The 12,500-nt window shown below is 52.7% G+C and overlaps 1 protein-coding gene across 1 annotated transcript in view; it reads right to left on the bottom strand.

The window, feature by feature from the left end:
• The window catches only part of shroom4 (shroom family member 4), a 45,953-nt gene that overhangs the window by 12,971 nt on the left and 20,482 nt on the right, over positions 1 to 12,500 (bottom strand). Inside the window, 2 exon segments of the mRNA XM_056612448.1 lie at positions 1,539 to 4,647; positions 8,228 to 8,461. Of these exon segments, the coding sequence (XP_056468423.1) occupies positions 1,539 to 4,647; positions 8,228 to 8,461 (3,343 nt within the window).

Here is a 12,500-nt window from a genome sequence, read left to right as displayed (position 1 = left end):
ATAAGGAAATTCACATGGAGAAGGGTACAATAGAATACAAAAACACATTCCTCTAGGCATGCTTGCAAATGAAACACACACACAAACACACACATGTTGATGTTCTATGGGTCCATTGTGTGGTGTTTTTGGAGGCTGGCAGCCAACTCTAACATATGTCCGACAGAAGCGCGCATCCATCTGAGAATGTGCACAATCCCATCTAAACAATTTTGAGAATGATTGGAGATGGACTGGAAGTGAGTGTGTATACAATGCACATATCCGAACAATGTTTGTGTATCTGTGTGTCTGTGGAGGAGATGGAAGAAAACAGACACACACACATACACACACACACACACACACTCACACACAAAACTAAACTATCATGGAACCCACATGGTCACTGACTCTGCAGTTCAACCGTAGATCCATCCATAGTCTGCTAGTCTCCAATACGTCATCACCCAACATGGCCGCCAAAACCCTCCAAGAAGTTCAACCAAGCTTCCAGGAGTTTAGAAGCCGGGGTCACTCTCTCTCACAAAAAAAAGAAGAGACAGAGGAAGAAGGAAGGGGAGAGGGGAAAAGAAAAGCACCCCCTGCTGAGATTCTTGCGGTCTGTGGTCTGCAGTTGTGAAAGCGTCGCTGCCATTATGCATCCACATGCCGTTGTTTCCACTGATCCGCTATTGGTCATTTCCCCCCACAGAGCTGCGTCCAATCAGAGAGCCTTACTCGCGGCCCCCCCAGGGAGACGTTCCATAAGAGAATACTGCGGTGCGGAGGTTCTACGTGGGAGTTCTCCCACTCAACGAGGACAGTTCTGGTCTGACTCCCCGACCAGATGCAGAGCCATCCTCCCCCGTACCGGCCTATCAGAGACCCCCATCTGGTCCAGTGACGCTCGGTGCCGCCGGTCGTGCGGAGTGAGCAGCGATATTGAAGCCGCCGGTCGCCCGCGGTTACCGCGCAACGTTCCAGAACGACAATCGCTCACCCCCCCCCCCCACAACCGTTTTTTATTTTTTGTGGTGTCATCGCTCCGAGAGTTCAGCAACATGGCACCGTTAATGGCTCCCTGGTCCTCTGATGAACCCGCGCTGCGGCGGTGTTTGGCGTTGATGCCTGGCTGCCTGTCACTCAACGGCTCTGCCAGCACATTAAGGCCATGGTGCTCGCGTTTCGCTGTCACGGTCCGTCGTAGCCGGGCCAAACCGACAGAACAGAACAGAACAAGCGGGCTGCACTGTTGACCGAGCGTTGAACATGAGCGCAGCGTTTGGGTGCTGTAGGGCTGTAACTCTAGATTACTGATAAAGCTAATGGTTTAATTGACGGTTTTTGGTTCGTGGGTCTTCGTATATCTCCGGCTCTCTCGCCACTCTATCGCTCCATCCAGCTCTTGCATTGTCTCTCTATTCCTTTAAAACCCCCTCTGTGTGTGTGTGTGTGTGTGTGTGTGTGTGTGTGTGTGTGTGTGTGTGTGTGTGTGTGTGTGTGTGTTTGTGTGTGTGTGTGCACGTGCGTGCGTGTGTGTGCGTGGGTGCTCCTACCTCGTCAGGTGTGTAGCTCCTGGACGTGAATCCCGGGTTCTCTCCCTCGTGCAGAGAGGGGCCGCCGACGGGGTGGAAGGCCGACCGCGGGGGCTGGTCCTGGGCTTGGCCCTGGGGGCGCGGGGCCTGATGGGGCTGGTCGTCCTGATGGAGGCCGGGGCTGCTCCGTCTGGGCAGGTCCTCGCTCTGGCCCAGCTGAGAGAGTCTCTCCTGTTCGGCCTCTCGCTCCCGGGCCTTCTGTCTCCTCTCTCTCTCCAGCCATTCCTTCTCTTGTTCCCGCTGTTCCCTCAGCCGCTCGGCCTCCATCTTCCTCTCCCTCTCTTTCTCCCTCTCCCACTCTCTCGCCCTGGCCTGCCTCTCTCGCTCCCTCTCCTCCCTCTCTCGCTCCCTCGCCCACTCTCTCACCCTCTCCTCCCTCTCCTTCTCTCTCTCCCTCTCCCTCGCCTGCAGTCTCTCCGCCCTCTGCAGTATCAGCTCTCTCTCCTCCCGCTCCTTCTCCCTTTGTCTCTCCATTTGTCTCTCCTCCCGCTCCCTCTGTCTCTCCCTCGCCCGGTCCTCCCTCTCGTGTTCCCTCTCTCTTTCTCTTTCCCTCTCCTTCTCCCTCTCCTTCTCCCTGTTGGTGCTCACAGATTGTCTCCGGGCCTCCGCGCTGCCGGGCGGCGGGGCACTTTCCTGCAGAACCCCCCCCTGGTAGGAGTACCTCCGCTGGGCTCGGTGCTGGCCGGGGTCCCCCCCGCCGCGGGGCTCGGCCACAGGGGAAGCCTGCCTCCGCGGGCTGCAGAGGCTGGACACCGAGCCGCTCCGACTCGTCTCCTCGAAGAACTTCATCCGGTCGGCGAACGGCAGGATCTCGGACTCCTCGATGCGGGAGGTGGAGTAGGATCGGCCGTAGGACGAGGAGGAGGAGGAGTTGGCGGAGTTGGTGGTGCAGGCGAAGGCGCAGACCCCGTGCCGAGACCCCCCGGGGGTCTTCGCCTCGGGTCGCTCAGCGCCGGACCACTGGCCTGGTTCCAGTTCCGGCTGGAGCTTGTGCTCGGGGGTCCAGCGCCAGCGGCGGGCCTTGCCGGCTGGCGCCGGTTCCTCCACCACCCGGATGCTGACCCCGAAGCTGGGCGTGGTCAGGTCCAGAACCGGGGTCGGAGACTCCCGGCTCCGGGCGGGCCCCCTCGGATCGCCCTGGGAACCTTCCTGCCCGGACTCGGACGTGGAGACGGAGGTGGAGCGGCAGTACCCCGCGTTCGGGCTCCGTTCCTGGGCGGGCGGGCCCGGGTCGCCCCAGCCTAGGTCCTGGAGCTCCGGGCCCTCCTCCTCGTGGAGGGTGGCCCCGCTGTGCAGCAGTCCCCCGGGGCCCCGGCCGGTCTGCAGCTGGGCCTTCTTCCTCTGGATCTCGTTGCGGAGGTTGGTGGCGAAGCGCTCGCTCCGACGGCGGTGCCGGCGGAGGTTCTTGGACGAGTTCAGCCTCTTCGCCGCCGCGTCTCCGTCCTCCGCCTCCCTTCCTCCTCCTCCTCCTCCTCCTCCTCCTCCTCCTCCTCCCCTCTGCTCCTCCAGCAAGCTGTCCACACTCGCAGCCGCGCTCAGAGGCACAAAGTCTCCGTCCGCCAGCCGACCGGCGGCCTGTCCTTCGTGGTCCGCGCAGGGGGCCGCCAGATCCCCCGGGACGCTCGCCGACCGACCCCAGGGATGGTGCCCGTGAGGCGGGGAGAATCCCGACCCCGCGGCGGAGCCTCCCTCCCCGTCTTCCGACCTTCCTCCCGCGTCTCCGGCGATGGCGTCCAGCTCCAGGAACACTGAGCCCGGGGTGGAGCAGCGGCTGCCCCCCCAGCTGCTCTGCTGGGCCTCCAGGGCGGGGTCGGGGTCGGGGCAGTGATCCAGAGCTAATGGCGGGTCCTTGCGGGGGTCTTCGCTGGCGGACTGGAGGGGCGAGCGGTAGGAACAGCCGCTACTAGAGGGGGGCGAGGGCAGGGGTCCTGAGGGAGGGGGGTGTGAGCGGTCGTTAGGTCCAGATGAAGAGGCGTCTCCGTTGAGGTGGAGTGACTGGCTGGTGGTGGTGGTGGTGGTGGTGGTGCTGGTGCTGGTGGTGAGGTTCTCGGGGTCGCTCTGGTGATGCAGTTCCCCGTAGGAGGAGCACCTAGCCCTGGGGTGCAACGCCTGGAGTTCCCCCTGGTCCTCCATCGGTGGCTCTGGAGGTGAGGAGGCAGGGTTCGAGGAGCAGGTGGCGGGGAGAGCGGTGAAGCTCTTGGGAGGAACCGGGGGAGCTTTGTGCTCCTCTGATATGTAGACTGTCTTGGTGCCGCAGTCCCTTTCCAGAAAACGGAGTGCTTTGCTTTGGTTCCGGGCGTTCAGGTAACATTCCAAAGGGTCTTCTTTTGGGTTACCGTTGCTGTCCCCGACAGCCGGCTCCGCGGTGCAGCCGTTGGGGGCATCCGGTTGTCGACGGAGGCGGGAGGGTCTGGAACCGCCACCGCCGCCACTGTCGTTGTCGTCGTCGCGGTTAGAGGAGGACGCAGGAGAAACCCCATCCGGTGGACCCGAGTCGGGGCTCTTCTTCCTGCTCCTGGTGGCCCTGAAACTGTCCTTCCTGGTCGGAGGTCGAGGGGGGTTAATACTGGTTCCCAGCTCCTTATCGTCGTCACTCGCTCTTCCAAAGACTCCTCCTCCCCTCCGCTCCTCCTCATAGCAGCAGGAGGAAGGCCGGTCCTTGACCACAGCGGGCCTCGTCTTTGGCCTGGTCAGCGACCTGGATTTGAGGCCCACCACCACCAACCCTGCGTCATCCGGGGCCTCGCCTACAGCCCTCCCCAGGACAGGGGTGTCCCCGCCTGGGTACCCTCGGCAGGCCGGTCCCAGGCTCTGCAGGAGGTTGTCCATGGAGTTGGCCTCGCCCGGGCGAAGCGACACCGCGGCGGCGTACTCGGACGCGTTGGAGCTGGCCGAGAAGGAGCTGTAGGCGGAGTCTCGCTTGGAGAGGGCGGAGTCGACGGGGGAGGGGTGGGCGTCGCCGAACGGGCGCGGCGTCGGGGTGGGCGTGTCCAAACTCTCCATGGAGCCCAGGGAGCTGCTACGGTCGGTGGATGAGTACGGCCGAGAGAGCTGCCCCCACTGGAGGTCACTGGAGAGAGAGAGAGGAGGGGGGGGGAGAGAGAGAGATTTATTATCTTGGTTTGAAGCTTAAGGCAATATTATGTGTTCTACTTTCGGGGCCAATAAGAAATATGAATTCAATTTGGTTCGAGAGGCAGATTTGAAACGGATGGAGAGAATAACAAGGAAGAAGGATCGGTCAACCAGCCGAACTCAGAAAACAACAACAATATTATCTAGAAGTATGGCACGTAAACCCAGATGTTATCTGGGCTATGAATGATGTGTGTGGGAAGGCAGACACACAACGATGGAAGAAGACGGGATCACAAACATGGTCAGACCTAAAAATGTCCCTGGCCACGGGACATGCGGAGGTTAGGTACCACTGGGTTAATCACATCAGTCTAGCAGTGGGGACTGCATTCCAAAAGCGCTGCGGTTGAGCCGCTCTTCTGGAGAGATATTGGTTGGAATTCACCCAGAGGCAAACGGGGTGAAGAGTGGAGAGAGGAGAGTGGAGAGAGGAGAGAGGAGAGAGGAGAGAGGAGGAGGCCTGTGTGTGAGTTGTTAAAGAGGGATTTCCTCGTCATCATCTCCTCCTTCAGCAGTCTCCCCCTTCATCCATCCCTCTTTTCTTTTCCTACCGAATCAGCTCTCTCTCTCTCTCTCTCTCTCTCTCTCTCTCTCTCTCTCTCTCTCTCTCTCTCTCTCTCTCTCTCTCTCTCTCTCTCTCTCTCTCTCTCTCTCTCTCTCTCTCTCTCTCTCTCTCCCTCCCTCCCTCCCTCTCCCTCTCCCTCTCCCTCTCTCTCTCCATCTCTCTCTCTGCCTCTCTCCCCCTCTCCCTCTCCCTCTCCATCTCTCTCTCTGCCTCTCTCCCCCTCTCCCTCTCCCTCTCCATCTCTCTCTCTCTCTCTCTCTCTCTCTCTCTCTCTCTCTCTCTCTCTCTCTCTCTCTCTCTCTCTCTCTCTCTCTCTCTCTCTCTCTCTCTCTCTCTCTCATTCCTTATGTCATAGTCTGCCTGCCGACAATCTATATCCCTAAATCCCTCTGTCTTCCTCTTTCTCTCTATTACTTCTCTCTCTCTCAAGTTGAACTCAATCCTCTGAATTGCCCTCCTGGGAGTTGTTGGACAGTTAGCCCGTCAGAAGCGGAATCGGCTTGACAGGAAGTGGAAGCAATGAGACAGGATGGTGGGACAGGAAATGACATCACTGTGCCACCCAATAAGAACACAATGTGGAGCGTGTGACTAATGTGCTATACTTGACATTGATTGTCTCATACACACGCACACACACACACACACACACACACACACACACACACACAGACACACACACCCACCCACGTTGTATGAGATCATACTTGCTGGATCAGCAAGCTTTGATTCAACCCTATTATACTTTTCCTCCACAACTGAACGTATGGCCACAAACACACACAAACACACACACAAACTCCCTGTCTCTCTATTGTGCACACATTACATAAATAGGGACCTGCTTCCTCAGAGAAACTCACATAGCTGGGTACAGAATGTCCCTCTCTTTCAAATTGTACCGAATGTCTTCCTCTCTTTGTCTTTTTGTTCACAGAATCACATTATTGTCCAGAGTTGCTGTGTGTGTGAGTGTGTGTGTGTGTGTGTGTGTGTGTTTGTGTGTATGTCTGTTTGCGTGCGCACATGTGTGTGTGTGTGTGTGTGTGTGTGTGTGTGTGTGTGTGTGTGTGTGTGTGTGTGTGTGTGTGTGCGCGCACGTGTGTGTGTGAGTGTGTGTGTGTGTGCATGCATGTGTCAATCCATTCCCACAGTTAGTCATGCCTGACCTCATCAGTTGGTGTACATTGTGCACACACACACACACACACACACACACACACACACACACACACACACACACACACACACACACACACACACACACACACACACACACACACACACACACACACACACACACACACACACACACACCTCCCACCCTGCCTAAACCCCTGGGGACCTATGCTGGCGTATTATATCTGTGATTCTTATCGAAAGCAGAACAGCTCAGCGCAGAAACCCTTGCTGATACTCTGCGATACGGGAGCTATTTCTGATCTGAGTCAATATACAGACTTCTCTTTTCCTTTAAAGGACTCCGGCCTGTGGGAATATCGTCTGACGTGGAAATGGGACTGTTTGGCCCTCTCAGGCCGCTCTGCGGTTCATCATTACGTTTTGAACGGCTCATTGAGTCCATTAATGGTTTGCAGTTAGTTGGGCGGCGACTCAAAGTTGATGTTGGCGGGAAAGTGTGATTCCTTGTTTTTTAATCAAACATTTATTTGGTACCTTTTTGGTTCAAACCAAACAGGAAGTAGATTGAGTTATCTGTGTCATCGGGGGATGACACAGAGTACTTCCTGGTTGGCCAACAATTTCCCAGTATGGACACGACCTTTGAACCCTAACCGAGTCAGGGAACCGACCCTCGGTGACCCTGTGACCTCCGACCTCCAATTGTAGCAGGGAACTGTTAACGACCAGATAAAATGGATTCCAATAATCCCAGACAAGGCAAATCTGGAAAATGTCTGGAACCAGTGAATTCCGGTTAAGACATTTCTTGAGAGATTTATTATGGTTTTCTTTAATTGCACATCCAGTGCGTTCCGTTCAGTCTTCAGTCGACAGTCAAACCTGTCGTACCCCAAAAAACGACAAACTAACTGAATAAATTCAAGTGCCTAATCTGTGCACCTGGCCCCCTTAGCGATACATGCACAGGTCTGGGTCAGCGGGGTCATCTGATTGGTTATCTTTGGGGAATGTTTGAATGCATAAAACTAGAATAGACCAGCAGAGCTTCCGGCGTGGGCCCTGTTGACTCTAGAACACACTGATGTCACCGACTTCCTGCTGATTGTTGGCTTTAGGGGGGCACACTAGGCACCTCACACACACACACACACACACATGAACACACACACACACACACACACACACACAGACACACACACACACACATCAGAGTCACAGCGGGATTGTAGAGAATTGTTTAGTCACTCCACAGGCACAGATCAAAACCTGCGTGTGTGTGTGTGTGTGTGTGTGTGTGTGTGTGTGTGTGTGTGTGTGTGTGTGTGTGTGTGTGTGTGTGTGTGTGTGTGTGTGTGTGTGTGTGTGTGTGTGTGTGTGTGTGCGTGCGTGCATGTCCGTGTCTGTGTCTGTGTGTGTGTGTGTGTGTGTGCCTGCGTGAGTGTGTGTGTGTGTGTGTGTTGAAGTTTTCCCGTGTGGTCCCCTCCTTATTGTTGAAGTCTTTTCAACCGTTAAGATCCATAAGGAAACATCACGATACAACCAGAACCCAGTACAGAGTCACACGGTGTAGTTCACACGGAGGGACCAATCAGGAGGCAGACGGTTTCTACACACTGGAACCCCACAGAGCCGTTCAAACATTCACAAGAGAATCAAACGTATCACCCTCATGGCTGAAAGACACAGCTTCAGCTGAATGAAGCACATAGGTGGGTGTGTGTACGGGAGTGGTTGTGGACGTCGGTGTGTGTGTGTGTGTGTGTGTGTGTGTGTGTGTGTGTGTGTGTGTGTGTGTGTGTACCTGTGTTCAGAGGAGGATGAGTTGTTCCAGGACAGAGGGCAGGCCCCAGGGTGAAGCTGCATGGTAGACAGGGGAGGGGGAGGAGGGGGGAGGGGAGGAGAGTCCTCCTGGTCTTCGGGTGAGAGGCAGGATGGGAGAGGAGGTGGAGGAGGAGGAGGAGGAGGAGGAGGAAGAGGAGGCTCTGGTACTCTGGTCAGGTGCCAGGAGTGAGGTCGGATCACGGGAACGGTGCGTCTGAGGAGAGAGGAGAGGAGAGGAAAGGGGGAGAGAGGAGAAAGATATAAGTTACAAATATCCATCATCAAATAAACCAATATCGTCAAATAAACCATTTTCCTAACAATTGTTCCAAATGGCCATTGGACAACTAGTTGTGTCACTCGAGACCTCAGCCCTTATTCCCTTACAGACCTCTGTATGTGTGTGTTTGTGTGTGTGAGCACGCGCACTTGCGTGCGTGCGAGAGAAAGATAAGAAGCAGAGAGAAGGTCTTTTAGTGAGCGAAAGAAGCAAGAGTGTGTGATGTGGAATGAGAGAGAGAGAGAGAAAGAGAGAGAGAGACAGACAGACAGACCGACAGAGAGACAGAGAGAGAACGAGGGAGTGTGTATATGTCTGTATGAGAGAGTATGAATGAGAGTGTGTGTCTATGAGAGAGGATCCCAGTAGAAGCCATGTTCTCCAGCAAGGTATGAACATGAGAATCCACAGGAGCTTCTGAATGAGGAATCTCCAAAACATCTTTCCTGTCTACATGTGCTATTCAGCAAAGGGACCATTAGCTGAAGGAGGACTCGGGTGGGGATTGTTGAGGAAGGGGATGGGGCGGTGGTGGGCGGTGTAGGAATATGATTGTTTATGATAAAACGGGAGCGAAGGCTTTCCAACTAAAACACACCAGCTTCCTGCTCAGCATTCCTTTGCAACGACCATCTGATGATACTGGGTCTCTCTCTCTCTCTCTCTCTCTCTCTCTCTCTCTCTCTCTCTCTCTCTCTCTCCTTGCCGAATGCCCTGAAGTTATCCCAGAGAAAGTAACACCTCTGTGTGTGTGTGTGTGTGTGTGTGTGTGTGTGTGTGTGTGTGTGTGTGTGTGTGTGTGTGTGTGTGTGTGTGTGTGTGTGTGTGTGTGTGTTTTGTCTGTTCTGTTGCAATGTATGTTTTGTGTCTGTGTGTGTTTTGTCTGTTCTGTTGCAATGTATGTTTTGTGTCTGTGTGTCTGTCTGTCTGTCTGTCTGTCTGTCTGTCTGTCTGTCTGTCTGTCTGTCTGTCTGTCTGTGTGTGTGTGTGCGTGTGCGCGTGTGTGTGTGTGTGTGTGTGTGTGCGTGTGTGTGTGTGTGTGTGCGTGTCTGCCTGCGTGCATATGTGGAGCTTTGCCAAACACAGCCAGACAAAATACAATTCATCAAAGAGCTACCATATAAATGAGTGGACACGCTTCTCTTTTCGAACAGATTAGAAAAGAACAGAACTGAATGGAAGCGAACATTAACTGATCGAGGAGCCACTAACCATAGTTATTCATCAGACGCTTTTATTGTAGACAAGTTCAGACACATTAGGGAGTCATTAGGGAGAAGGTAATGGTTAGAGGCCACCTTGTTGGATGCCTACAGCTAGACTGACGACTATGGGGGTTTGAACCCATGTACCTTTCATCTGACCTCATCTGCTCACACAAGACAGTGCCTGGAAGAGACCCTCTGGCTGACCTGAGACCATCTGATTGGTGAATTAAACCGTCGATAGTCACGGTGGTCAGCCCAGACGGTGAGGAAATTAAATTAGCTTGAAGAGACGCCACGGGCTAGAGTTTAACCTTTCTGTTTATACTGTCTAACCGGCTAGTTCTGATAGCCGTTTATACTGTCCAACATGCTTGTTCTGATAGCCGTTTATACTGTCTAACATGCTAGTTCCGATAGCCGTTTATACTGTCTAACATGCTCGTTCTGATAGCCGTTTATACTGTCTAACATGCTAGTTCCAATAGCCGTTTATACTGTCTAACATGCTAGTTCTGATAGCCGTTTATACTGTCTAACATGCTAGTTCTGATAGCCGTTTATACCGTCTAACATGCTAGTTCTGATAGCCGTTTATACTGTCTAACATGCTTTTTCTTATAGCTGTCTATGCTGTCTAACATGCCAGCTCCGATAGCAGTTAGCCATGGAAAGAGATTGCTAGAAAGGTCATTAAAATACTTTGTTTAGATAAGGAAGTAATCTTTCATGTCAAGGAAGCTAGTTAAATAGTAACTAGAACCAAAACAAGAACCAAAAAATACTTTCTAAACCAGATAGAAAGGAAATCAGGAGGCGATTAAAGTTAAACAAGCCGCAAATGATAGACAAGCAATCAATGGTAGAGAGGGAGAGAGGGGAGGACAAAATAAAAATAGGAAAGGGAAAAAAAGAAGAGGTAAAGGAAAGAGAAGGGGTGGGTTTCGACGACCGAACTTGAGAAATGTGTCAGAGGTTTGAGGACCTGAATGAGAGCCTGTATTGAGGAGAGGGTCTGGAATGTTCTCTGTATGGTCAGAAACTACAGAAACTAACTGAAACCTCAAAGGTCACCACTCATAATATCACCGACAGACACACACACACACACACACACGCACACACAGTCTCTGACACACTGATGCCTTCCCTGTCTCTCTCACACATACACACATACACACAGACACAAACACACACATAGAAGTAGACAAACACACATCTAGAAAGGAACGCACACAGGCACACACACACACACACACAAACACACACACAGAGCTAGACTAAGCTGTTAAGAGAGCAAACAGTGGACAAGATAAGAGAAGAGGAAGCAGGACGACCAATCAATGATGAGATCACAGAGGAACATGAGCAACCAACCGCCAGAACAGTAACCCGATGAATACAAATAATGAGGGAACGTCTGCCAACAGTTGGTGAAGTCTATTGGGATAACTCTAAGTTGAGAGATTGGACCATCTTAATGTAACTGTGAATTAAACGGAAGGTCTCAACATCTGTTTTCAACACGCTGACAGGAGTTAATAGAGTTAATAGAGTTAATAGAGCTCCAGATTACATTTCCTTTGTTCTTTGGAAGCGCTAGAAAGCATGGCGAGTAGCAACGCGGTGTGAATGAATCCCATTGGCCAGAGACAGCAGGGTCTGTCTGCCCTCCACACCTGAGTAAACACAGGTGTACAGGTGAGCCTTCATCATAGGTCACCTTCAGAAGAGGGGGACCAGTGAAACCACATACTCATCGAGTTCATTTAGTTCAATGTGTGGTTTGAACTGTTTGTACGTGCGTGCACATTACTTTATGGAAAATTCATAACATTCACAGTATGGATACAGTGTTTTTACAACCAGGGGAAAGGGAGCTCAATCACTAACGATCACACTCTGTATTCAGTGTCTAACCCCTACCTGCTCCTTAATGACCTGTCTCTGTATTCAGTGTCTAACCCCTACCTGCTCCTTAATGACCTGTCTCTGTATTCACTGTCTAACCCCTACCTGCTCCTTAATGACCTGTCTCTGTATACAGTGTCTAACCCCTACCTGCTCCTTAATGACCTGTCTCTGTATTCAATGTCTAACCCCTACCTGCCTTGTAAACCTGTCTCTGTATGCACTGTCTAACCCCTACCTGCTTGTAAATGAGCTGTCTCTGTGTTCACTGTCTAACCCCTACCTGCTCCTTAATGACCTGTCTCTGTATTCACTGTCTAACCCCTACCTGCTCCTTAATGACCTGTCTCTGTATTTACTGTCTGACCCCTACCTGCTCCTTAATATCCTGTCTCTGTAGGCACTGTCTAACCCCTACCTGCTCTTCACTGACACGTATGAAATCACTCGGTATCTCTTGGTAAAAGTGTTGGCTAGATGGTCACTTAGTAGATGATTTTACCCAAAGAGACTTCCAGGTGAGATCAACCAAACAAACATAGATTCAATACTGCTGCTCAGCCAAGGTACTAACAGAACCTAGTTGTCACTGTATCACTGCACATTAATCCACAAACCTATCAGGGGCCAGTATCCCTAGAGCCACACACAGGGTTGTTGGACCAATCAACCGAGGTCAAGTTCAGAGGTCAAGTTAATCTAAAGGTCTTAATCTAAAACCAACCTTTCCTCAGGCTCAAGTCCCAAACCAAGGACAGAAGTGCACCTTCAGAGGGAAGCCCCTAACAGCTTAGTGTCTTCAGCATCACTTTTTAGCAAACCCTCACCAACACTTTACTCTCCTGAACGCATATCTT

This window comes from Gadus chalcogrammus, chromosome 17 (assembly GCF_026213295.1).
Source record: "Gadus chalcogrammus isolate NIFS_2021 chromosome 17, NIFS_Gcha_1.0, whole genome shotgun sequence".
Lineage (NCBI taxonomy): Eukaryota > Metazoa > Chordata > Actinopteri > Gadiformes > Gadidae > Gadus > Gadus chalcogrammus.
Note: the sequence above shows the minus strand (reverse complement) of the source record. Positions and strands in the feature narration are given on the sequence as shown.